This window comes from Chinchilla lanigera, unplaced genomic scaffold (assembly GCF_000276665.1).
Source record: "Chinchilla lanigera isolate Chin_1 unplaced genomic scaffold, ChiLan1.0 scaffold00001, whole genome shotgun sequence".
Classification (NCBI taxonomy): domain Eukaryota; kingdom Metazoa; phylum Chordata; class Mammalia; order Rodentia; family Chinchillidae; genus Chinchilla; species Chinchilla lanigera.
This window is the reverse complement of record NW_004955402.1, coordinates 15,881,506-15,906,080: the sequence shown is the minus strand read 5'-3', so window position 1 is coordinate 15,906,080 and position 24,575 is coordinate 15,881,506. Positions and strand designations below refer to the sequence as shown.

The following is a 24,575-nucleotide window of genomic DNA, read 5'->3' as shown; positions in this document are numbered from 1 at the left end:
AAAGAAAATAGTACAAAAGAGAACAATAGCAAAATACAGACAACACAAAGCAAGGACATTAAAAATGATACAGGTGATACAGGGTTTCAAATGAACTGATAAAATGAACAGTAGTTGTTATATTACATATTGTTATCTTCAACAAAGTTGCTCAGATTACCAGATGTAAGAATAGAAGATTGATCAAATCATTAAAGGGAATAAGAAAATAATAATTTAAAAGCACATTAGAGATAATACATAGTGTCACTAGGCAGGATTAGGGGAACAGTTAATGTTTAAAAGTTTTTTTAAATGAGCAAAATATATTTAAAGCAACTTTATTACTAAAGATTTTCTTCTGTGCTTTTTGTTCAAGAAAAAAACACTGTTTTTTATACTGTGCTCAACGGAAACAAAGCAGATAAACCTCCAAGTCCAACTTTGTGGAGCTATTTACTCCCAGACTTGAGATACCGAATGTTCAACTATGGAGTATGAAGATTTTTAGTGCTGTAAAAGATATTAAAAGTATTCACGTAGGGAGATTCCTTCTTACAATGGCTGAAGGAATGCAGACTGAGAATTGTTCAGAGATTTCTCAGTATTGGTAGAACCACACAAGGACTGAGTTTACCACCTTGTGGCCCATTGCTAAATTTTTGCACCAAATAGTAAGGAAGGGCTAAAGACCTCATTATTTGTGCAACGTCTCCCAATTTAGGAAAAGCACACCAGAACAGAGGAGTTGAGGGTGTGGTTCAATTGAATATAAAATTATACTGACTTACTGAGGATTACTTGTAAAGTACATGAGATTAAGTTGGCCTTTCTACAAGCAGGGACTTTTTTTTTAGTATCTTTTAGTGCTTATTAATAATTCATCTCATTAGATAGTGAGGTTTCTTCTGTACTGTACTCCAAATTAAAGCGCATATTTAGTGCCCCTATTGGCTGGACTGTAATTTATACAAGGCATGACTGATGTGTAATGAATCTGATTTTTCTGTGTGACTGGTGAAATCAGTCTCATTTCTTTATGATCACATCTTGCATATTATATTGTGTATTTTTGAATACTTCTTGTATTTAAAATGTGCCACTAATGGCCTTTCCAATTTAATAAGTAAAACCCATGAGATCAGGAAATGGAGAAATGCTGAACCTTTTTACAAAATATACAGTGGCATTTAAATTTTAGCTCTTAATCCTCCTGTCACATATGTGTGTTGCACACACATATACACGGAGCCCTTAAATTCTGTGAACCACTCTACATGCATCTGTAATTAGAGCTAGCGTTCGTGCCTATGTTGTCGTTGTTTTCTTTTACCCTGAAGGATTTCATTCTACCCAGAGATTGCTTTCCTCAGTAAGAGAATTTAGCCCATAAAAATTCAAGCCTTACAAAGATAATGCGTCCTAAGAATGCCATGCCAAACAAATTTTCCCTAGGAAAAAATACTTCCCAAATGCTCATCGTTAAGAAAGGCATTGGATGAGAAGCAGTTTTGCTGATTCAGCTCTCTGTCCTTCTGTGGGTACTGGTACCTCTGTCAGTGCTGTCACTGCGCTGCTCCCAGCCCCCATTGGTGCTGGAACTGCCACATGTGCCCTGTCCCCTACATGTAACAGACCAGCTGCCATGTCTGTTGCATCTTCAGGATTCCCTTCCACCTTTAAACATAATTGCTATGCACTGGTTTTACCTCTTGTATGATATAATATTTACTCTTAGTTATTGAAAGCCTGTTATCCTAAATTTAAAGTCCTAGCAGCTAAGTACATTGTCAAAGCCATCTCCTTACTTACCTTAAAGGTAGTTCAGAAATTACTTGGTTAATTTTCATCGAGTATAAGCAGTTGAACAAGAACCGAAATTCCTCTTGGTCTTGAAACTTTCTGAATGCTTCACAGGTTGCCCCCAAAAGCTTTGGGCAGTGTGGCTGGGTCACTTACAATCTGTGACCTTGTGTTTTCCTACTGTTCAATTAGGAAACCTTTGTATGAGCACAAACACAGAAAGAAGTACTTAAAAGTATTTGATTGTTGTATGGGTAATCCAAATGAAGTATTGTATCACAAACATTTTGAACTCTGAATTTCCAAGTTAAAAAAGTAGTATGATAATAATATATGATTGCTAATTCTGTTCAGAGTGTTCAAAATGCTTCACCTTTATACATAGATCAGTAAATTCACACATATATAAAAAACAAAGTAATATACTATTCACAACTGCTCTTGAATCTGAGAAAGATGATATAAACTCTACCTTTGTTTCCTGACATTATGCATCATTTACATTATATTATACCACATTATATTATATAGAATATTGTCATTGAAGCAGGGTTATAATTGCTGGTTGCAATGGTGACCTCATAAGTTTCCTTGTGATAATTTTTACTAGACCCCAATTTGAAGGAGGTTTGATGCATATATCACTACATTGCTATTGCATTATCTGATTTTGCTGAGGAGCTACCTGAAATTTGTTCAAATTCAGTGCCCGGGTGAAGCAGAGCAGCACACAGTCGGAGCCCATGATCTCGTGTTCTGTCGCACCTTGGCTGTGGCTAGACATCATGGTCCTTACACCAGTAACTAGCCTGTAAGCATAAAGGCAAATGATGTGTCAGCGCCGAGAGAAGTCCGCACTTTGCTACATACATGCACCTCCATGCATTTTTGGAATTGTGTCACTTATTTCTCATTTCAAACCAACTAATAAAAAGAGTCTTGCATTCCTTTTACTCACTCTCTGCTTCAAATAAAAAGGTCAACTCTCATCATCCACTGAATATTTTTGCCGCTTAAGAGAAAGGCAGAAAATTGGAAGAACTGAAGAAAGAAGTATACTCTATGCTTAAAGTATGAAGCCTGTAAAAGACAAAAAGGAACCTTTACCTAGACAACTGATGTCATCTCCAGTCTGATTTTTCTGAGTTTTCTTGCTTTCTCTCCAATTCTTTTCTCTCCCTACTCATCCACTATATTATATTTCATATGGACAAAGACCTGAGGCAGGAACCAGTGTGACTTATTGGAAGAATCATTAGAAAGCTTCTATGGTGACCCCATGAGCTAGGAGAAGAGGAAGGGACAATGGAGTTTCAGGGCCACAGTCTTAGGTAAGGATTTGCCTCTATGTGTGATGGGAACATCTGCGCATAGTCCAACAGGATTTAAAGGCTGAGATGTCAGGAGGGGTTGAAATGGAAGACGAGGTAGCCTGGGTAATGATGGACAGTATTCTGGCACCTGTGGAGGTAATGAGAAGAGGCCATACAGGGGACATCTTTTGAAAGTAGAGCTCACAGGACTTGCACATAGAGTACGTTTAGAGTAAGACAGGACTCAAGCTCACCTGCTAGGCTTGTGATCTGAGTGTTTGAGTGAAGGGAAAAACTATCATAGTTATACAGTTGGTGGAGGCAGGAAATCCAGAGTTGGCTTTGCATCTGCTGAACTTGAGCTACTTAGTAGATGTCCAGATGGGGCTGCTAAAGAGGCAGCTGGATGGAGGATTCCAGATCTCAGCAGAATGGGCTGAAGGAGATGGAGAAGGAGTGGCCAGAGGGGTGCGGGAACCAGAAGTGCACTCCTTGGTATTAACTTCATCTGGGCCGTGTTGAAGCCTGATTGGTTTGAGTTGGTTTGGTTTGGGTTGGGTTGTGGCTGTTCTTAGTACTAGATTCTTTAATACACCATGATTTGGTGGTTTCAGACTCATTGTGAGTGAAATTTTTGTTTTCCTGTTTTATTCTGTCCTTGCATAAATCCAACCTCCAGTGCAGTTCCAGCTCCATTCCTTGGGGTCAAGTAGCATCCTAGCTAATGCACCCTGCTTCCTGTCACCTTCCCATCCCTTCAGTCTACACAGGCTGAGTTGCCAGTGGCCCCTGCCTGCTTCCTGTCCAGGAGACAGTTTACACTGCTTTATGTCTGATCTACAGAGGTGTTTCGCTTGTTTTCAATCTGGCTAGCTGCTGCTATTTCTTCCATGTCCTCCTCCTTTTCCTCTTCCTCTTCTTCTTTTCTCTTCTTCATCCTTCCACTTCTTCATTTATTAGCCTTTGTTATTATTGTTATGTATTTGGATTTACTCTGTCATGCAGTGCTATCAGAAAGTCTTCATATTTTGAGATTTTAGGCAGAAAGGTCACAATTTATAGTTCCTTCTGATTAGTTGTCATGGTCCCAGCTTGCCACATCTGTTACTTTTCTTCACATATATAGTTCTGAAAGTTAATTTCCTGCCGTAAATTTTATATAACCATATGTATGTATTTGTCACGAAATATATAACTATATGTGTGGCATAATATGCCAAAGCATTAGTATTGTTGGGGCTTTTATGCAAAAAAAAAATACAACTTCGCCTGCTTATTACATCTATTTATTAGGACAGGATAAAATTATTTTAGCTTAACTCAGTTTATTGTAGCTAGTATGTGCAGATTGAGAAATGGAAGCAAATAACATGGGTACAGGACACTTGTGACATCATCTTAGTTAATGTAATGAAATTCCTTGAATAAGTGCTTGTGTATTTACGCAGAGTAAATTAAGTGTGAAAACCCTTACCTGTGAAATTTAAAGATACCTTGACCCTTCAAAGGTACACGGAAGCAGAGCTAAGAGTGCCACAGCAGTACCGCAGGAGGGGAGGGTGGGATGAATTCTCATAGCAGAGCACCCCTGCGCCTGAGACGTTTCCCAGAGAGATCACATGGTATGGAACTGGAGCATGCCCGAGATGGCCGGAATCGTACAGTGTGTGACAATGAATCCTACTCACTTTGATATAATTAATGGGAATGATGAAAGAGGAGTGCAGTAATTTCTGCAGGAGGAAATGTCACCCCATTAACGAGAATAAGGCTTATTATTGTCGTTGAAGCAGCAGATTTCTGAAGCAGCAGCTACTGAAATTGCTGAGTTGGTGTATTTGCAAAAGTAAATGTGCAGTTCAGGCAGGAAGAAAAGGACGAACTTTTCTGAAGGAGATTTTTGTGTTATTGTTTCTTTCTCTTTTTTTTTGATGCCAGTGATAACATCTTGACACAACTGCAATTGTAAGACACAATACTACAAATTTAGTAAGCATAAAATATAATTTCTAAATATAACTAATTGGCATTTAAATATCACATTTATGCATGTGTACAGGTGTGTAAAATCAGATAATTTTAAAATAGCCTGTTATTACTGTTATGGTACTGCATTAAAATACCCTCCATTTCTTATGATGTGCCATAGATTATTTGCCCTTGTTTTCCTTGTGACTGTGTGTTAAAACAGAGTGAGTTGAATAGGGCTAAGGAATATTATCCCTTTAGGGTATTAGGACAATACCTTCTGCTACCAGAGTAGCTTTCTATTATTTAAGCAATAATCCTTCCCAAAGTTGGGAAGCAGTGAGCAGACATAATCATAAAAAGATATACTGGGAGGTCATGTTTTTTTTTCCCCCAGGCTACATGATTAGACTTTTTATGTAATTACTTTTAATAACCTCATTGCCTTCCTGAAAGAAGCAGTAACATTGCTGAAGTTTTTATGGAATACTGCATACATTAAACATTTATTACAGATCACGTTGCTATTGTTCAAAAACTGTAGGCAGCCTTTCAACATAACAGAACTTTTGTATTGCTTTTGTTAAATGTTCATAGTTCACTGCCCAACTTGCACACTTACAAAGCTCTTTCCAGCACTTAGTGAACTGATTCAGCTTTCCAGAGGACTGGCAGTAAAAACTGGGAATTTAAACTGAGTTACATATGAGGAAAAATTTGCAAGAGCTATTTTATTATATGCATTGTTATTTTTTCATAAAGGATCACAATTGTTTTTCTCCTACTAGAAAATACAGGAATAGAAATTTCTCAAAATGCTGTGTTTTGCATAAAACTACCCTTTTTTGTTTTATAGCTTTATTATCAGGAATGAGTTGGGACATAATAGTTTAATATTTTAAGGGACTTAATTTCAGCTAATGTGATATTATATCAAGCCAATAGGGCTAATCTGCTTGCTGAACAGTATGTTCTATGTACTTTTTTAAATTTCAAGTTTCATAAAACACGTAACGTGCTCTTGTTCCTTGGTCTACCCAAAAGTGGTGTACTCTGGGGACATATCTGTTCTTATTGATCTGCATGTCACATTATTGAAACTGATTAAGAAACAAGTTTAGTTCTAGTTTTTTCCTTTTCTAATGATGTTTTTTAAAAAAACTAATTATTAAGAATTTTTGTTTTCAGTCAAGTTCATTTTGAAAAGTTTTTTTCTTTAAAAGTTAACAAAAATCTATTATAAAAATGAAGAAGCTTCTTGATTGACATAAATAGCCTGAAATATGGAGGTAGCTAAATTGCATCAAATTTCAGACACTAATAACCGTACAACTGGAGACAAGGAGATCCTAAAAATTAGCTTGGTGAGCATAATTGAATTAGCAGTAGTGATATTTCAGCATAATATGTTAATGTGCATGTCCTATCAGTAAAACACTGAAAGGAAAGAAAGAAAAGTTCTGCCTGAGAACTGATCATTTTATGTATTTGTACCTGGATTTTTGTCAAAAGAAAGGGTTTTCATTGAATTTCAGAGCAGATATACCTGGAGGAAGAATATCAATGAAGTGAAGAGCTGCTTAAAATTGTTGAGTTATTACAGTGCATACAAGGGGGAACGCAGTAATCCTCCTGCTTCTCTAGACTTTTAATATATGAAATTGAATGCATAACATTATTAGCCTAGTGAAAATCTAAATTTCACATTTTGATGTCATAATCATTCTTCTCTCATCTCTACTGCTTTGATTTTTTTTAATATAATATTGCAGAAGAAAATCATAACACACCATTCCTTTCTTTTACCTTTGGCAACTTGTATACAGATGTTCCTTAAATACTTCATGACTGTCCCTGGAAGGAAAAGAAATAATGTATCAGATTTCATAACATTTTCAGGACATTATGAAAAAACTTTTTTGGGTGGAGAAATATCAAGACTTTCAGAAACAAAAATATTTTTATTTTATGAATTTAGCCTATGATAAATTTGATTCTGATTTCATTTTTATAAATATTATAGTCCTCATTTTCCTTTGTTGAGACTGCACTCCATCATGCAAATGGAGGCCTTATCAGACAAGATAGGCTGGCATGCACTGTGCAGATAATTGTCATCAGGTTTAACACTTAACTCAGCAACAGTGAGTTCTCATTCATTCAGACTCCACTGTGGGTGGCATGACTCCAGGCAGCTCTGTATGGTGGCTCAGTCATCCCCGGGTCTGACCCTCCATTGCTCCATCTGACATGTTCTTTCATAATCACTACAGCAGGGGAAGAGGGCAGCAACTTTTTCAAGAATTCTGCTGGGAAGAGACATTATCATTACAGCTCCCTGATTTTATTGGCCCCATGCTCTTGCCTGATGTCAAGGGAGATCAGTGTAATCTTTCTAGATGTGTAGGAAAGGCAGGAAAAGCAAAGAAGTTCCTGAGCATCCCTGCTGCCTACATGAGGCTGAATATTTTAGCAGTGGGCAAAACAGACCAGCATATCTCACCTGCAGTATCATGAATGGTATACAGGTGTGCTACTGATACTTCTTTCGCCTGTTTCCTTAAGTTTTCATTTGGCCACTAGAATCAGTCAGCTATCCTAACTGGCTCACATTATACGTCTGTTGGACCCCTATGGCCTCCAGGCTATTAATATGCAGCTCCACATGCTGAGAGAGCATGATTCCCGAATATCAAAAGGATGATCTCCAGGAAGGCACAGAAGGGTGGTGATCTCAGATTGTAGATATTCTGACCAGACATGGCCTACTTGTTCCTGTCACCTCTGACATTCTGGTGTGATTTCTGCAAGGCTCTCTGTAATCACATTCACTCCCCACCTTCACTCCCATTTTCAAAAACTATGGCAAAATTTTTTAGCTGATTCAGTTCACAACTGTCTTTTGGCCCAGTAGCCACTGACCTATTGATGGACTAACAGGAGCGATAGGTGGTTGGATATAAAAGGACAACAGTGGGCAAAGATTTTGGCCTTTCAGTAAACTCATTTTCTATCCAAATTAGAGCTTTAGTTGTAGACCTTCCTGGGAAGGAGAAAAGTCAGAAGAAGATGAAAGTATTTTATTAAACATGCTGCGTGGGTCAAACAAAGCATGTCTGAAGACAAGACTGAGCCTACTTCCAGGGCAGGGCTTCTTTACTGTGTAAAATTTCATGCATAAATCCAGGTTTCTACTTTTCTGATAAAACTATTTACTAGCAAGTAGTACTTATTGCTCAGTGAGTACTAATGATTTAAGAGTCCATGGAATCCATCCCCCCCTCAATGATTAAGATACTAGTTCAGGGGCCGGTGATATAGCTCAGCAGCATGTGCACCTGCCTGGCAAGCACAAAGTTCTTGCCTGAGTTCAATTCCTGGTACCAAAAAAATAAAGAGTTACTAGTTCAGTAACACAGTAATGATCCCCTCAAATTGAAATTCATGTACCTTGGACATTGTAAAAATAAAAATATTACCTGTTTTTATGATAAAACAGTTAAATTACATCTGAATGTTCTTGTGTGGCTGTCTGCTAAAAACTCCTTGCATTGAGAAGTTCTATTGTTTTTTGTTTTTTTATGGAGTAAGGCGTGTATGACCAATTGCTGGAGACAGTGTATCCCCAAGTTTTCTCTCTGACCAAGAACTTGTCCATGAAGCAAGAACCAAAATTTCTCAACTGTCCTACCAAATCCCACAAGTTACTACTTTACTTTCAATGTATTAAACCTAAGTGAAGTATTAACTTTATTAGTGTTTCAATTTAATTTACTTTCAATTTATTTTTAATTTAATTTTGTTCATATTTTCCACTAATTGTAAAGTTTAAGATATAATAAATTAATCATTTCATGTTTTCATCAGGTATAAAATAATTCTTAATTTTGTTAACGTCAGTGGTTTTTTTTTTTTTTTAATTTTTTGCACCTGGAGACCATAATGTTAAGAGAAATAAATCAAGATGTGCAAGTTTAAATATCCCATGGTTTCTCTTATATAAAATATCCAAAACAATCACAATGATTTATTTCTTTCTCCTTTTCTCTTTTTTCCTCATTTTCTTTCCTTCTTTCCTATTAGAGTTTAGGGTTAACAATTAGAAATTATTCTTGATGAAAATCAGTAATAGTGTGTGTTTGTATCAGTTTTTAGAAATAAATTCTTTAGATTTAAATTAGTTTTACTAGATATGAAAATTGACAAGTTACTAAAGAAAATTGTTTGTCCCAGAAAGTGTTTTACAAATATTTTACCTAAGAATATTATAAATTAGTATATTTTGTTTGTTTTTAGAGTTTTAGCTATTTCAGTTATCGGTTAATCCAGTTTAGTTTCCTGAATGTTTAATTTCCAAGCTTTTCATATGCTTTAGTTCAAAGAGCATTTAAAAATGTATGTGTTCCTAAATTTTTATGGATATCTTTATATATTTTGTATTGTTTATAATGTGTTACTTACAAATAGATTTTCTGAAGTTACACATGCTGACAGTCAGGTTTTTCTTTCAATTTCGATTTCACATGCTTACTTTCCCAATATGATGATAATTTGAGAATGAAAGCTAGAAAGACTTTCTGGTGTATTGCTGCATTGCCCACCCAGGCTGGTCTCCAATATTTAGGCTCAAGCAATCCTGCGTGGCCTCAGCCTCTTAAATGCTGATAGTTGGTTTGCAGAGTAGAATGCCTTCCCATGTGATTTAGTACTGCAGTAATTTGGTAATATAATGCTAATTTTCTCAAATTGCTCTTATAATAGTTTTCAAAGATAGGTCAAACATATTTGCATGCAAAAGTGATCAAGTGAAACTACATATGTGCCAAATTTTTGTGGGCACTGTACTTTAAAATAGCCATTTTAGGCAAGAAGAGTTTTGGAGTCCTGAAGCAAAAAGTAGGGAAGTTCTTTTATGATAGAGCTTTAAAAGCTATTTACAATGTTTTACATTTAATACTTTAAGCAAAATATCTGAAACATTTGCAGAATTCTTTATTGTACTAACCTACATAGACCTGATACATGGTTAACTGGGAACCAGTGAAGCAGAAGAAATAAGAAAGGAGCCAGGTGTGCATAATGCTTTCAAGACAGTCAGTGGTCACATGTCACAAATCAGAATGACATGATAATCAGAAAAGAATATTCAATAAAAAAGGTAACATTGCATATCAGTGACTTTAGGGCATTAGTAAGTGTGCTAGATAATAGCACTGGATAGGATCCTTGAAGATCACTAATTATTCTGAGAAATAAATCTCCCCAAACTTCCATAGATTGTATATGCAGGGAGGACACTGAATACTTTCAAGCAAGATGTTGCGCAGATATCACATGTGGCTTGTGCTCCAGTCTTAGTAGCATGAAGTAAAGAAACTATAAGTGGCATGAAGGTATAAGCTGCAAGAGTTTAATCTTAAAATTTTATTCACATAAATCGCTTGTACATGGAAGTTTGCTCATAAATTTTAATTCCACATAAATAGAGATGAAAATATGAAACTAAATAAAGGGCTCCTGCTTTATGCAAAGATAAGGAATTAGAATACCATATTTATTGATATTTCTCAAGGTACACAAGCTACTCCACAGGTACCTTTTCCCCCCAAGTTTATAAGCTAATTAAAAAAATGGATTCCAGGCGTGACTGTTATTGGAGATTTGTTAAAAGAGAGTTATTCACTTGAAAAATAGCTAACTTGCTCAACATTTTTGAGCACCTGAATGAACTTAATTGAAAACTGCAAAGGCCTGTAAAGAATATTACATGTACAGACCTTGAAGGTTTGAAGCAAAAACTCTAGTTTGACAACAGGATGAAAATGACTCATTTGTGATTTGTAGAGGGTGTTATATTTTAGATCCTGAAACAAAATTATGACTATGAGAGCAATACCTGTGAATACATGAGGGAAAGCTCCACCCACTGTTTTGAAACAATAGGAAAATTTTTGAAAAACATTTATGTTTCGACAAGGAAATCCAGCATTACACTTGTCAATGTGAGAAATAGGAAAAAGAGGAACTGGAATAAATTGATCCTTCATGGTACATGACAAGAAAGAACTTTCTGTCATTTAGAGTAGAGATAGATGCTGTGCTGCCTTATATTGCCCTGACTCTTGTGAATAAAGTTTTCATTGCTGATAATTATCAAGAATTGAATGTTAGGGCCACAAAGCTTGTTTAAAAATGTATTGGATGAACACAAGCTCAGATGTATTATTAAGCATGCCTCTATTCCCAGCTATTCAGGAGGCTGAAGCAGGAGGACCATAAGTTCTAGGCCAGCCTGGGCGATTTAGGGAGGGAGACTCTATCTCAGAACAAAAATTAAAAAGGACCAGTGATGTTGTTTATAGTGCTGTTCTGGATTCAACCCCTGTAGTGCTAGAAAAAAGAAAAAACAATTTTAAAAATGTCCCTGTTGAAAGTCACTGTAGATTTTCTCAAACTATCTCAAAATTGTTCCCATTGTACTTGTGTGAAAAGGATTGGTGGGTCATATAACAGCTACTAAATTATTCTAGAAAATAAATTGTTTCTCATACTGCAAGTTAATTAGGCCTAAGGTGCCAAAGAAAATTTAAGTAGTTTTCATGCTTTTGGTCAGTGCTGTGCTGTATCTCCAGCCCTTGCCAGTTTTGTTTTTTGTTTAGTTTTGTTTTGTTTTTTGTTTAGTTTTGTTTTGTTTTTTGTTTTCTCCAAATGAAGTCTCACTAAGTTATCCAGGCAGGTCTTGACCTTGAGATCCCACTGCTGGCTGTGGAAGTGCTAAGATTATACTACCACATCCTGCAGATATTTGTAGATTTTTGAGCAGACCCCTCATGGTAAACTTTGTCCATTTGAATCTACATGTGAAACCATGAAATCCTTGCACACTTCCTTGCTCCAGTCTCTTCATTAATAGATATTGAGTTTATTAATAAATTTGCTTTGTGCCCATAAAAGGGGAATTTTGATTAACACTGTGAGCCTATTCCTATTGTCACAATAAGCCCTAGTCTTAGTTATTTTCTTGTAGCTGAGTCAAAATACCTGACAAGGAAAGTTAAAGGAGGAAAGATTTACTGTAGCTCACAGTTTGTAGAGGTTTCAGTCCATAGCCAGCTGGCTCCAAGGCTGGGTAGCATGACAGAGGGGCATCATAGAGGAGAAACAGTCCATGGAAAAGCAAGACCGGCAGAAGGCAGCAAGCAGCAAGTGTCTGCAGAAGCCCTCTTTCCCTTATATTTGATCCAGGCAGCACACCCTAAAGGCAGGTAGCACTCACAACCAAGGTGGGCCTTCCCATCATCCATGTCCGGAACCATGCCAAAGGAGCCGGTGCACTAATTCACTAATCACACACCCATGATGCCAGCATCACACACTGTAGATCCAGCCACTTCTGAAAAGCCCTACCTTTGACTGTACAAGGTTTTGGGGGGACATCTAGACACAGCCATACCAGGCCTCAAAATAGCAATTAGGGTAGAAAGAACAGTAAGTTAAAGGCATATTTAGGCACAAAAATACTTTCCTAATTGCTTCTAAATATGGTCGGGTGTTACTTGAACAAAAAAAAACAAACTACGTGTGAGTATTTGCACATTTTCATTCATAGGGTTTATGTAGTACTATTAACTGCTAATACATTTAATATATAAGATCTGTGGTTTCCTGTTAATACTTTATAAGGATATTATGGTTTTATGGTTAACATTAATTTGAAGTATTGCTTTAAGAGTAAAATGTACTTTAAAATAATTATTTCCCTGGTGTTTAATTTTGTATTAATCATACTAACAAAGTTTTATGCAGACCAGAACACAGTAACTGCGTACTATGTATGTAAACTATGCAATAATCCAATAAAAATTTCTTGCTTAATACTGTAATGTTTTAGCTACAAACATTTAATTGTGTGTAGACTTGTTTTAAGTTTGATTTACCTTGTGGACCAAGTTTATTCTTCCTGTTATCCTAGCAAATATATTTCCTTTCGTTCCACATTACAAAATTTTGGAATGTATACTTTGGAGTTGTCTGAGCACATAAGCAAAATTAGTGTTTTAATGTAAAGAAGATTGTTCTGTCAGAAAAAGTTTTTAAATTCTTTGATTATTTGTAAAATAATAGAATTTCAAATTTATGACGTGTGTGATCAAATATTGACTTTCATGAAACAATAGCTCAGTATCTCCGTAACTAGGACACTGATTCAATAATATTTTCCAGCTCCAAATAACTCAGTTATAATATGGAACTAAGACTAGCTGGATGCAGTTCCCGGAAATGTTTGAGAAAGACTGAAGTTACTGAGAATCGTTCATTCCTTTTACATACCTAATAATATAGACAAGTTACACCATCGTCTGTAAAACAGCAGTTTTTAAAAATATAGTTTGCTTTTTAGACCAGTTTTATATTTACAGAAAAACTGAGCATAAGTTACTGAGCTCCTTGTATAGCATTTCATGTCCGGCTTTGCCAGTTACTGGCATCCTGATTAATATGGTGCTTTGGTTACAACTGATGGACCAATAATGATGCATTATTGTTAACTAAAATGCAAAGTTTACAGGAGTTTATTCTGTGTTGTACATTTCAATAAGTTTTTCCAGAAACAGGATATTCTATTTATCATGATGGTGTCAGACAGAATAATACTGCTTTTAAATTTACACTTTAAGATATAGCTTCTACCAATGTTTCTTACAAACCCCCTGTCAGTAGCCCCATAATAAAAATGATAAAATTGCTTCATGTTTTGAAAAATGAAGGTTGAAAATCTTGTTCATTATGTTCTTTACCTACTCGCCATAAATTAGATGTTTTAATAACAGAAATAATTTGTCTACCGCAACTTTTGTGTTTCTTTGTTTTACAAAAGTCAAAATTCTGTTATGTTTATTTTATTTTCTTCATTTTCAAAATTTAAATTTAAATCTAATTTTAAAAAATGAAACCATGTGTCTTGGTTATCTCTTTCTTCTGTTAAAATTGTTGTTGTCCATTTTCATTTTTATTTTTCACCTGAACACTTTTGATTGGCTGTAAGCTGTAACTTCTGAATATATATTAAAGGTGTACTCAAGAATCTGTAACAGCAGATTTCCCCTTTTTCCACATCAACTTTTAAGTTTCTTTAAGAAGCAAATCCTTTCATATAAGGTTCAGAACTTGATCCCAAAGCAGAGTTAAATCTTGGCATATTTATGAAAATAATCCTAGCTACGTGGAGGACATAGGTGATCAAGACGACAGAAAATAAATATTGCTCAGTAGAAAATAAGTGGAATTCAAACTATACCCATTGAAAATAATAAGTATTTTAATGTATGTGACCTGAAAATAATAAAATCTGCCTATCATTGTTAGCCAGGCTCTGTGTGTGGAATAAATACCAGGATGAAGTCAAGACTAATATTTCATTAAGGAGAACTTCCTTGGTTGACAGTTAACTTATTTTTATCTAAAGTATTGATTCATAGTATTTCTTTAACATACAAAAGAAATTATATAGCAGAATATACTCTTTAAATTTGAATATGCTCTCCCAAAGTTAGCTTTTTAAATATTAGATTGCATGAGCATGTTTTATTTTTTAAATTGAGAAAAAATTAACGTATGAACCAATTCATATTAGTTATAGATTAGAAACAAAGGTGTAACAACTAATTGATTAGAGGTGACATCTTTCGGGGTTCCTGCAAGGTGTCTCTCCTCCGTCAGACCTCGGGGTTCCCCTCTTTTCATTCATAGGATGTCCAGGGATTCTTGGCAGGAAAAAAAGCACATTTCTTTTGTTTTTGCAAATATGTTTTTGTCAAAGGCCTTCCTTCCCTCCCTGAAGCACTTCTAACACATAAATCCGAACAGATAACTGAGTGCCAGGTTAACAGGCAGCCAGAATAGCCAAGGAGGAATTCTGCTCTCCTGCTACTCACACCTCACCCCACCTTTAGGGGCTCCCGCTACTGTCTCTAAGGGGCACTGAGGCTAGCATTCAATCGAAGAATATCTTCCTAGAATGCTTTATATCGTGATAATGTCAGAGGTCTGAATTTGGCATTCTCTTCACAAGCATTTATCAGGCCTCTTTGTCACTTCCTTAATTTTATTGTTTTTAAAGCTTTTGATTTCAGTACTTAAAGAGTTTTGAGTTTAGTTTGACTCTTTTGCACTTTTCTATGGGAATAACTAGAAGGCAGACAGCCCTGGACAGAGATGGCGCTCTGGGTTTTTCTTTTCTCCAGTTGTACAACAGGAAGGATGATTCCCATCTCAGAGAGTTAAATTTCAAGTATATTATCCAATCTGAAGTATCTTTTGCAATGTCTCCCATTGACAAATATTAATTCAGTTTTTTACACTACCAGCAACTTAATATAAAGTCCAATTATTGGAAGTACCTGTTTGTCTTTTGTTCTTGAATATTTCCATAGCAGTCTGCATACTTCTGTGTTTTCTGTCTGTTTTCTAGTTTTTGAAAAGTTGTGAGACTTCAATGGATATTTAACGAGCCATTTATACCATTTTTACCAGTAGGTGTATATGAACTCACTGTCAGATAATTCAAAATGAGTTTATGCTATGGTTTAGGAGAGCACTTCTAGTCACAGGAAAGTATTGGTAAATAAACATCATTCGTTGTAATGATTATTATAATAAAATAAACAGTTAATGTGTTTCAATAGATAAGAAAAATACGAAAAAATTAAAATAAAATTTCACTGCAGTCTCCAGTGAGGACAGAGGCTGTCTACTGAAGGACATTTCAGGAGATTCTCCCTCGTGATGATGGCCTCATTTTAGCACTGGGATATGAAGGAGAGTTCCAGACAGACATGGCGGTGTGTAGATGTGATCAGTAGTGAGGGAGGGGTGGCTACTGAATCTACCTGCCTGGGCAGTTGGTGTCTTAGAACATGATATGAGGGAATCCAAGGAGACAGGATGGTCAAGAATTAATTTGAAGAGTTTAAGCATCATATTGTGGATTTTAAGCAGGAAGGAGAAAATCACAAAAGCGGTCCAGTCCAGCCATGGGTGCACCATGACCTGGAGCTGGACGAAGACCACCCAGGAGACAGTTCCAGCAATCCAGGTGTGGATTGATGAGGGCTGATGCTGGAGTGGAAAACATGAACAAGAAACTGGAGAGTGAATAATTTTGTGATCCAGCTTCAGTACAATACTTTACTTTTGTAATATAAAAAGGTATATACTATAATACTCAAAGGAGGTAAAAGTCTATATTTCTCAGCAAGGTTCTTTGTTTTTTTTATCTTTAATAAAAAATTGTAAATAGCATTGTTCTGTAGGAAATATCCTCACTTATAAATTATCAGTCACGTGGTATGAAATGGGGTAATTAGTTATCTTTTGGGATACCTCTACTCTAAACATTTTAGTTTAACATCATTGAGTTTAAATTACAACTTTTATTTTCATTTTGAAGTGAGCAAAATATTAAGGACGATAGATGTAGCATTATGTGGAAAATAATATATTCGGTAGTTAAAGTACTTTATTACTTCTCTCAAGGATTTTATGGTTACTAAGGGAAATAAGCGTGTATGTGATTCAGCTGTGGTCTTTGCGTATCTCAGTAAATTTATATTAATAAGAGGAAAAGAACTGTGTTCCGTTCGTGTGGGGGTGTTGGTGGGGTCCATAAATACTTAGATAATGGAAAAATGCAAACGGTATGATTATATCTATAATTGTGCCTATTGATTGCTTTCCAAAGCATATACTATGTAATTATGACCAGAATATAATATCAGGAGTTTTGGAAATGAAAAATTGACTTTTATTTAATCTCTGTACTTGATTCCTGCGCAATTTTTTAAAAAGGACTGCAAGGGAAATAATCCTTCTTAGAGAATACTTCAATTTTTATTATTATTTTGCCTTGAGGATTTCTAGTTTGAACATTTATAAATTTGTGGTCTAATTCTTATTACATGTTGAAACACAAGCTGATGGATACTGCATTTCAGGATACATTAACTTTGGGCTGGGAATGTAGGTTGATGGAATGCTTGCTTTGCGTGTGTATGGCTCCAAGTTGAATGCTCAGCACCATACCAAAAGAAGCATATATTCTTTCAATTTTAGGTCATTGCATGTGAGATTGAAGTAATATACTGAAATCTTTTTGACTCTTTCAATTCTTAAAACATTTCAAAAATATTCTATTCTTTTTAAAATTTGCAAAATTGTTGTCACATACTAGAACTCAGCACCATGGGGAATGGGAATTTTACACTATTCACTTTTTAATTACCATCCGGTCTTAAAATTGTACACTGTAGTATGCACTCAACATTAATACAGATGAAACATAATACCTTCCCTCAAGCATTTGTTTGAAAGTTACATGTTAAGACAGTGTGCCGGGAAATGTGCAGGATCTACAAGATAACAAGGAAAATGTGCCCCAAAACTTTTGTCCCAGTGGGGGTCAGGCCTGGCTGTGAAATGTAAAACTCAGCTTGCTCTCTAGAGACTGAGAACCAGGGGATTCTCCTGCCTTCAAGGACCAGACCTGGGAATGAAGGGTGATAGGCAGTTGTCCAGAAGTGGAGAGCATCAGTGAGAGGTGTCAGAGGGAAAAGCCGGAGCTGTACCCGAGAGCCCTGTACCCCGGGGACTGTGAAGCAGGGAGAAGGCTTTGAAATAAGGAGATGCCAGGGAACAACTTGCGACTGCAGTGCGGTACAGGTATCATTTGGTGTCTGAGGGGGATTTGATCCATGAATCCAGCAGATAACCAAATCAAGAGCTTCTCAGATCTCTGACATGAAAATGGTATAATATTTGCATATAGCCTACACACCTCTTCCCGCAAATGTGAGTCATCTGTGGATTTCTTATACCACCTCGCACGTTGTACATGCTCTCTAAGCAGTTGTTGTGCTGCCTTGTTTGGGGAGTGGTGACAAGAAAACAAGTCAGTACATATTCAGAACATAAGTACAAATGTACTTCTTTTTTTCCTTGAGAATATTTTCAATCTGCAGTTGGTTGAGGTTGGTTGAATCCTCAGATTCAGAATCTGCAGATATGGGAGGTCTGACCGTATTCTTATAATGTGAAGGCACCTTTAAGAATATAAGAAGAAAACTTCTGTGTTTCATGCAGCTGCATTTTATGATTTCACCTAAACTCAGCAGAGGTTTAGATGTTATCTTGCCTTTGTAGTATAATTAGACTTATATATTTGTTTCTTCTGCAGTGAACTTTAGCAACTGCAATGGAAAAAGAAAAGTACAGTATGAAAGCAGCGAGCCAGCAGACTTCAAGGTGGATGAAGATGGCATGGTATATGCCGTGAGAAGCTTTCCCCTCTCCTCTGAGCATGCCAAGTTCCTCGTCTATGCCCAGGACAAGGAGACCCAGGAAAAGTGGCAAGTGGCAGTGAAATTGAGCCTCAAGCCAACCTTAACTGAGGAGTCCACAGAGGTACTGTATCCAAATATGACTGTGGAGCTGATGTTTATTTATGTAGTAATTTGGTACTGGGAATCGAACTCAGGACCTTGCGCTTGCCAGGAAGGCACTTGTGCCACTGAACTGTATATCTGGCTGTGAGCTGATCTTTAAAAGTCTTGACTTCTAACAGTCTGAATGAAACTCACACTCTGCTTCATAGCACATGAGTGGATGGCGAGTATTTGAATTTTTACCAGCTTTAGTCCCTTTAACTATTTTGTTTTGTTTTTAATCTTGTAAGATACTTAGACTAAATATATTTTAAGCAATGAGAAATTGTATTTGAAAAGTCTGTTTGTACTTTGATGTTTATAATCTAGCCTAAATTAGAAGTAGTTTGTTTTTCAATTTCTCAAAATCTTTTCAAGCTGTTGAATATAACCACAAAATAAACAATTCTTTACATCATGTCATGATTCAGATTTATTAGACAGGGAGTGCAGACTTATAGTAGTAACACAAAAGAATGCTGGCCCTGAGTGTTAGGTTGATCTTGGTTCTTAATAATCAAATTGGGGAGCATGAATTATTTATACACAGATATGACTTTCAGGAATGACATACTCCCTCTGGTGGAAGCTCCTGTGAGCGAAGATAAAATGAATGGGGAGCATTTCCAAGAATACTGTTGAATTCAGCAAATGTTTACTGAGCACTTACTTTGTGTAAGTCATTACAATAGGGATTTTAAACAAGGCACAATAACTTAGAGAAGTTGTGTTAATATTATTTTCTGAAGATAGTAGTCCTTGTAGTTAATTCAAAGCAGATAGGAGACACACCCATTTGCTTTCATGTCCATTATTTTATGAAATGTATTTTGCATATTTGTTGTGCTGTGAAGGACAGGGATGCACACACTCCTTTCTGGTATTTAATTGTAAGTGTGATGTACATGCACATAACCAAACAAAAATGAATGTATCTGAGGAAAATACATCATTTTCTCTTATACTCACGTTGAGGTCTCCATAGGTGAAGTTAAACTTATTCATCTATGAACTGTTGAAGGGAGTTCTGTCACTGGAGTGACATAAAGTGAGAACTGGGGACGGATGGGCTGAAAAGCTGCTCTTGTTGTTGTTGGCTCTCTCTGTTCTGGCAGACTAGCTTGGATATTTGCACTGAAGCAGCAGAGGCTAATGGCTGAAATGCCAGCGGATATTGGGAGAAACAGAAGAAAATGTTGACATCTAGCAGAGATTAATACCTAGTGTGCAAAGTGGGTCATTTACCACATCCATCATGGCTGACATAGGTTTAGAATAATTACAGCATTAATTCTGTGGGATTTAATAGGGTCATAAATATTTGAGACATTCCTTAGCAGTATATATTAAACTTCTCTTGAAATTTAAATTATATTTTAGCACATCAAGATCTAAATTTAATGTACAGTAGCACATTACCTGAACTGTGGTTTAAACTAATGAGAAATATATAAAAGGGTACTATTAAATTTTGCTTAAATATTAACTACTCTCTAAGATGGTTTATAGAAATGGCAAATAGTTTACATAACTGAACTGTATAACAAATTGCTCAGAATTCAGTTTTTCAATGAACAGAGCAACACCAAAATTATATGACATTTTTTATTATTGTAATAGGGGAACAAGAAAAGCCCCCTCTGCCAGTTACTTTTCTTTCATAATCAACTGGTTCAGTGCTTTCAGGTAGCCATTGGTATTGATATCCTTTCAGAAAATGTTCTTTCTAGTTCTCAGGAATGTCTCATTTTTTTTAATGCGAAGGAAATACATGAAATTGAAGAAATAGTATTCCCAAGACAATCCACCAAGCACAGTGGCTCCCTACAAAGGCAGAAGAGAGACTGGGTCATCCCTCCAATCAACTTGCCAGAAAACTCCAGAGGACCTTTTCCTCAAGAGCTTGTCAGGGTAAGGCGACACAATTATAATTATTTACACAGTGCGCGGCAGGGCGTTACACATGTTTTTGGCTCTTTTTAAGTCTGTGACATAAATAAGAAAATTTTTAGTGTAAGCGGAATCTCTACAGTATGTTTGAAAGCCTCTTCCCTTTTCGTTTATTATCTTCCGGTGTATTTATAAGTAGGGCCCTTTGTAGGTCCCAGACCCCATGCATGGTAAGCTTGCCCAGTGTGTAACTCACCGACCTGACACCACTATGCACTTCCGCCTGCTCTGTGCCCACTCCGCCAGCCCAAGACCTGGAGAGGTCCGGTCTGAAAGCTGAGCTCCCCGTGATGGGTTCCGCCCTCCACAGATAGCTTTTGGACCAAAGAAAAAAATAAAGGGCAATCATTGCTAAAAATGCCAGCACCAAGTGCATTTCAGAGTTTTTTAAAGAAAAAAAAAAAATGACCTCTGATACCATTAACAGAATCCCTGGGGCGGTGCATAACCAGAGGCTTTCAATCTGAGATACAAGGTTTTTTTCAGTTACTGCAGAATCATGCTGTCAAATGCAGAAATAAAAACATAGTTATTTTTACATGTTTAGTAAAATTAGCAACCGATTTTATTTAAAAAGGATAGTAAGACAAAATCGTTGTATTCCCAGTTATTAAAATGTAAATGTTTCTGTAGATGATTATTTTAGTACTCTAGCACACACATTCATGTTCTGCATTCTGTGCTCGTGTGCATTATAATTCAGTGTAACAATGAGTATCATTTCCAAAATAAAGGTGCTTTCTGTTTCTGCCTTCATAGCATATGAGAAAATAGGAAATTTAACTTTAAAAAAGCACAACTAGATTTATTAATGGATTACATTTATTTACCTAATACATAGAGATGTTTTTATTCTTTACAACGAGTATTGCCAAATCTGCCTCTTTTCCATTCCTGTCTTCCTTCTTTTCTTTTTTTAGCCTACCCAGCCTCCAGTCACTGCTCATACAGTGACTTAATTTTCCTCAGAGTACTTGTATTTGGAAGAGAAGGCAGTGAGCTTTCATGGGCATGGCATTTGAATATAAAAATATATTTTAACATCTGTTCTCACATGCTGTGTCATTAATAAAAAATCCTGGTATTAGATAACACCTTAAAATGCTATGGAGAGCTTTGGTTACAGTGAATATTGTTAGTACCATGCAAGGAAGGAAATGTGATGTCCAAGCTTAACCATTATATTAGAGTTTCACACGATGACAATTATTTCTTACTGTGACTGATGCAGGAAAGGCAAACAACTTTTATTTTCATTCAGCTGGACACCTGTTACTGTGTGAAATGGTCTAACCTGGAAACTGTTTCTAAACACTGACACTTCCAAATTTTGTTATTTTTACACTGCCCCTCACAAGCGTTCTTTTAGATGTGAGCGAATGCTGCCCCCACTCTGTATGACAAGAGGTGATACCTGATTTGAAGCCCATCCCAGAGCAGGAGTAGGTACTGGGAGTGTTTCCGTGGTGTCCTGGGAAGAGCTAGCGCAAGTCTGCATCTGAACAAGGGCCTGAAGTGTGGTGTGCACTGTCTTTGACAATGAGCTCATTCAGTCTCTCCTTTAATGTGATTGCTTTCTTGATCCTCAGATCCGGTCTGATAGGGATAAAAACCTCTCCCTGCGGTACAGTGTCACTGGGCCAGGAGCTGACCAGCCTCCAACTGGCATCTTCATTATCAACCCCATCTCAGGGCAGCTGTCAGTGACCAAGCCTCTGGATCGCGAGCTGATAGCCCGGTTTCATGTAAGATTTCAACCAGCTGAGAAATCCATGTGTTCTTACTCCTCTAAATGTGTACAGAGTTTACTGTTGCCTCTTGTCTGTCAAATAGCCTTGACACTGTGAGTCTTAATGGCAGAAATCTTTGTAGCTTTTTGATTTAATAGTTTGAATGTTTTTTGTAGAAATGATGAATGCTCTTGGTAAAAATCAAATGGTGCCAGAAAAGAACAAAGGAGAAAAGGAAATAGCCTGAAATCTCATTACTTTTCACGTGTTGATACTTGCTTTCTGTTATGTAGCTAAGAAAATCTATAAGAACAAATTTATGTGAATGAGGTCAAAACTGTTGTATGAAAAATACAGAGAGATTATAACATTGTTAACAGGTGTATAGTATTAGTATGAAAGTGGGTCCCCATTCCTATTTTACGTAGAATGGGGAAACATGATTAAAGTAATACATAGCAGGACAGTCCCTAATTAGTTTAGTCTCTAACTTATGAATATAAATAATATCAACACAAAAGAATCCAATCTCTTCCTGTATGAATTCTCATTGTTTGGTCTACTGTGGTGAAAATTTAAGAAATATACTCAGGGAGTTTCGGGGTAAATTGCTGTTCTTCAAATGCTTGCCACTTGCACATTGGAAGACAATCTCCATAGAAAAATACAATTAATTACAGAATTACGAGTATTAAGAATAACTGCTAAGATTCAGTGTTTTTTATAATTAAGGCACAACATTGGAATATAATGGTTTAAATAAGTCAAGGAAAAACATAGTACTCTGTAGATATGGAAAAGCAATAGTACAATTTACTTTAGATCACGTACTCAACACTCTACATAAAAAAGTGATACACTGATGGCTCTTTAACTTGATAGAAGGTATCCACAGAAACCAACAGCTAGCATCACACATAACAGGAAAACCATTCAAGCATTTCTGTTCAAAAGAAACAATTTAATGAAACACTACACAGCCATTGAAAAGGATGAAATGAATCTCTGTGTGCTAGATGAAAAGATTTTAAGATCCTCTGCCAAGAGTAGCTCAGTGATTATATTTGTTTAAAAGGAAAAATAATATAAAATTTCTCCACAACTACCAATAAAACTGAGAACTAAGGCAGTAGAAAGGAACAGCTGTCTTATATACTCAAGTAGTTGTAATGTGTATGAATGGCTTCACAATTTAAAAAGAAAATCTAGTGTGAAAATGCCCTGTTTCCAGTTAATGTTCTGGGTTCTCTCCTGCTCCCCTGAGGGTAAGGACTATGCTGTGTAGAGCCGTGTTATTCGTTACCCTGACTCTACCGTATACACTTGTTTAACAAAGGGATTTGCTGGCTAGAACTGGCTTTGAATCTAGGTTTTGTCAGCAAACAGAGCAGTGTGACCATCACCAGTGACCTAACATTTATGAAGCCCAATTTCTTCAGCTTCAGATGTTGATGGTTTCTGCCTTGTTCCTACATACAGATTAAGTGAATTAAAACTCACTGAGATCTGACCATAATGTCTCATCTATAGGACAGTAGAGGTGGTATTTTCCTACTGTATCCATTCTAATCATATGAAGCGGACAGATTTTTAGGGGAAAATATCTTTTGTTTTTCTGCTCTTCATCCATTCTTGCTATTTGAGTAGCGCTGTGATTGCGTATTGGTATCTTCTCACAGACAGATCTGCTAAGAATCTTTGTTTTCTAATTACTTTTTCAGTTGAGGGCACATGCAGTAGATATTAATGGCAATCAGGTGGAGAACCCAATTGACATTGTCATCAATGTTATTGACATGAATGATAATAGACCAGAGTTCTTGCACCAGGTCTGGAATGGGACTGTTCCTGAGGGATCGAAGCCTGGTAAGTTTGGGAATAATAAGTATGAGATGACTTGAGGACATTTCGCATGACTGGCATTATCATCTAAGCAAGAAAGGGGCAGATCGTGTGAGACTTTTAGCATCTTTTCTTTTTCCATAATGGGCAAAAGGAAAATAATTTAGGGAAACGCAGATTGAAGAGTGAAAACAGAAAAATATGCCCCTTCCTGCCCACATGGTGATTTTTCTCATCATTAAAAACAATACATACTGCAGTAGTAGATTCTATCCATATAAATCTACAAGAGCCTCTCATGGTGCTGATACAGCCGGGGCAGCTGAAAGAGAGCACCGGACGACCAGAGGCTTTCTGTCCACAGCATGCAGATCCAGTCATAGGTGACAGTGCAGCAACCAAAACCCAACTGGACAGCTTTAGAGCTACTTGATGTTCTTGGGGCCCAGTTGTGGAGTTAAAAAAAGAGGGCATAATAGCAGTATGAACATGATCAAAGTATGTTATGCATG

At 36.5% G+C, this 24,575-nt stretch overlaps 1 protein-coding gene across 1 annotated transcript in view; it reads left to right on the top strand.

Annotated features, from left to right (window-relative positions):
• Cdh2 (cadherin 2, type 1, N-cadherin (neuronal)) overlaps window positions 1–24,575 on the top strand; it is a gene marked incomplete at its 5' end in the record, with an annotated part of 219,980 nt that overhangs the window by 143,794 nt on the left and 51,611 nt on the right. Inside the window, 4 exon segments of the mRNA XM_005372737.2 lie at window positions 18,295–18,521; window positions 20,306–20,452; window positions 22,081–22,236; window positions 23,943–24,087. Of these exon segments, the coding sequence (XP_005372794.1) occupies window positions 18,295–18,521; window positions 20,306–20,452; window positions 22,081–22,236; window positions 23,943–24,087 (675 nt within the window).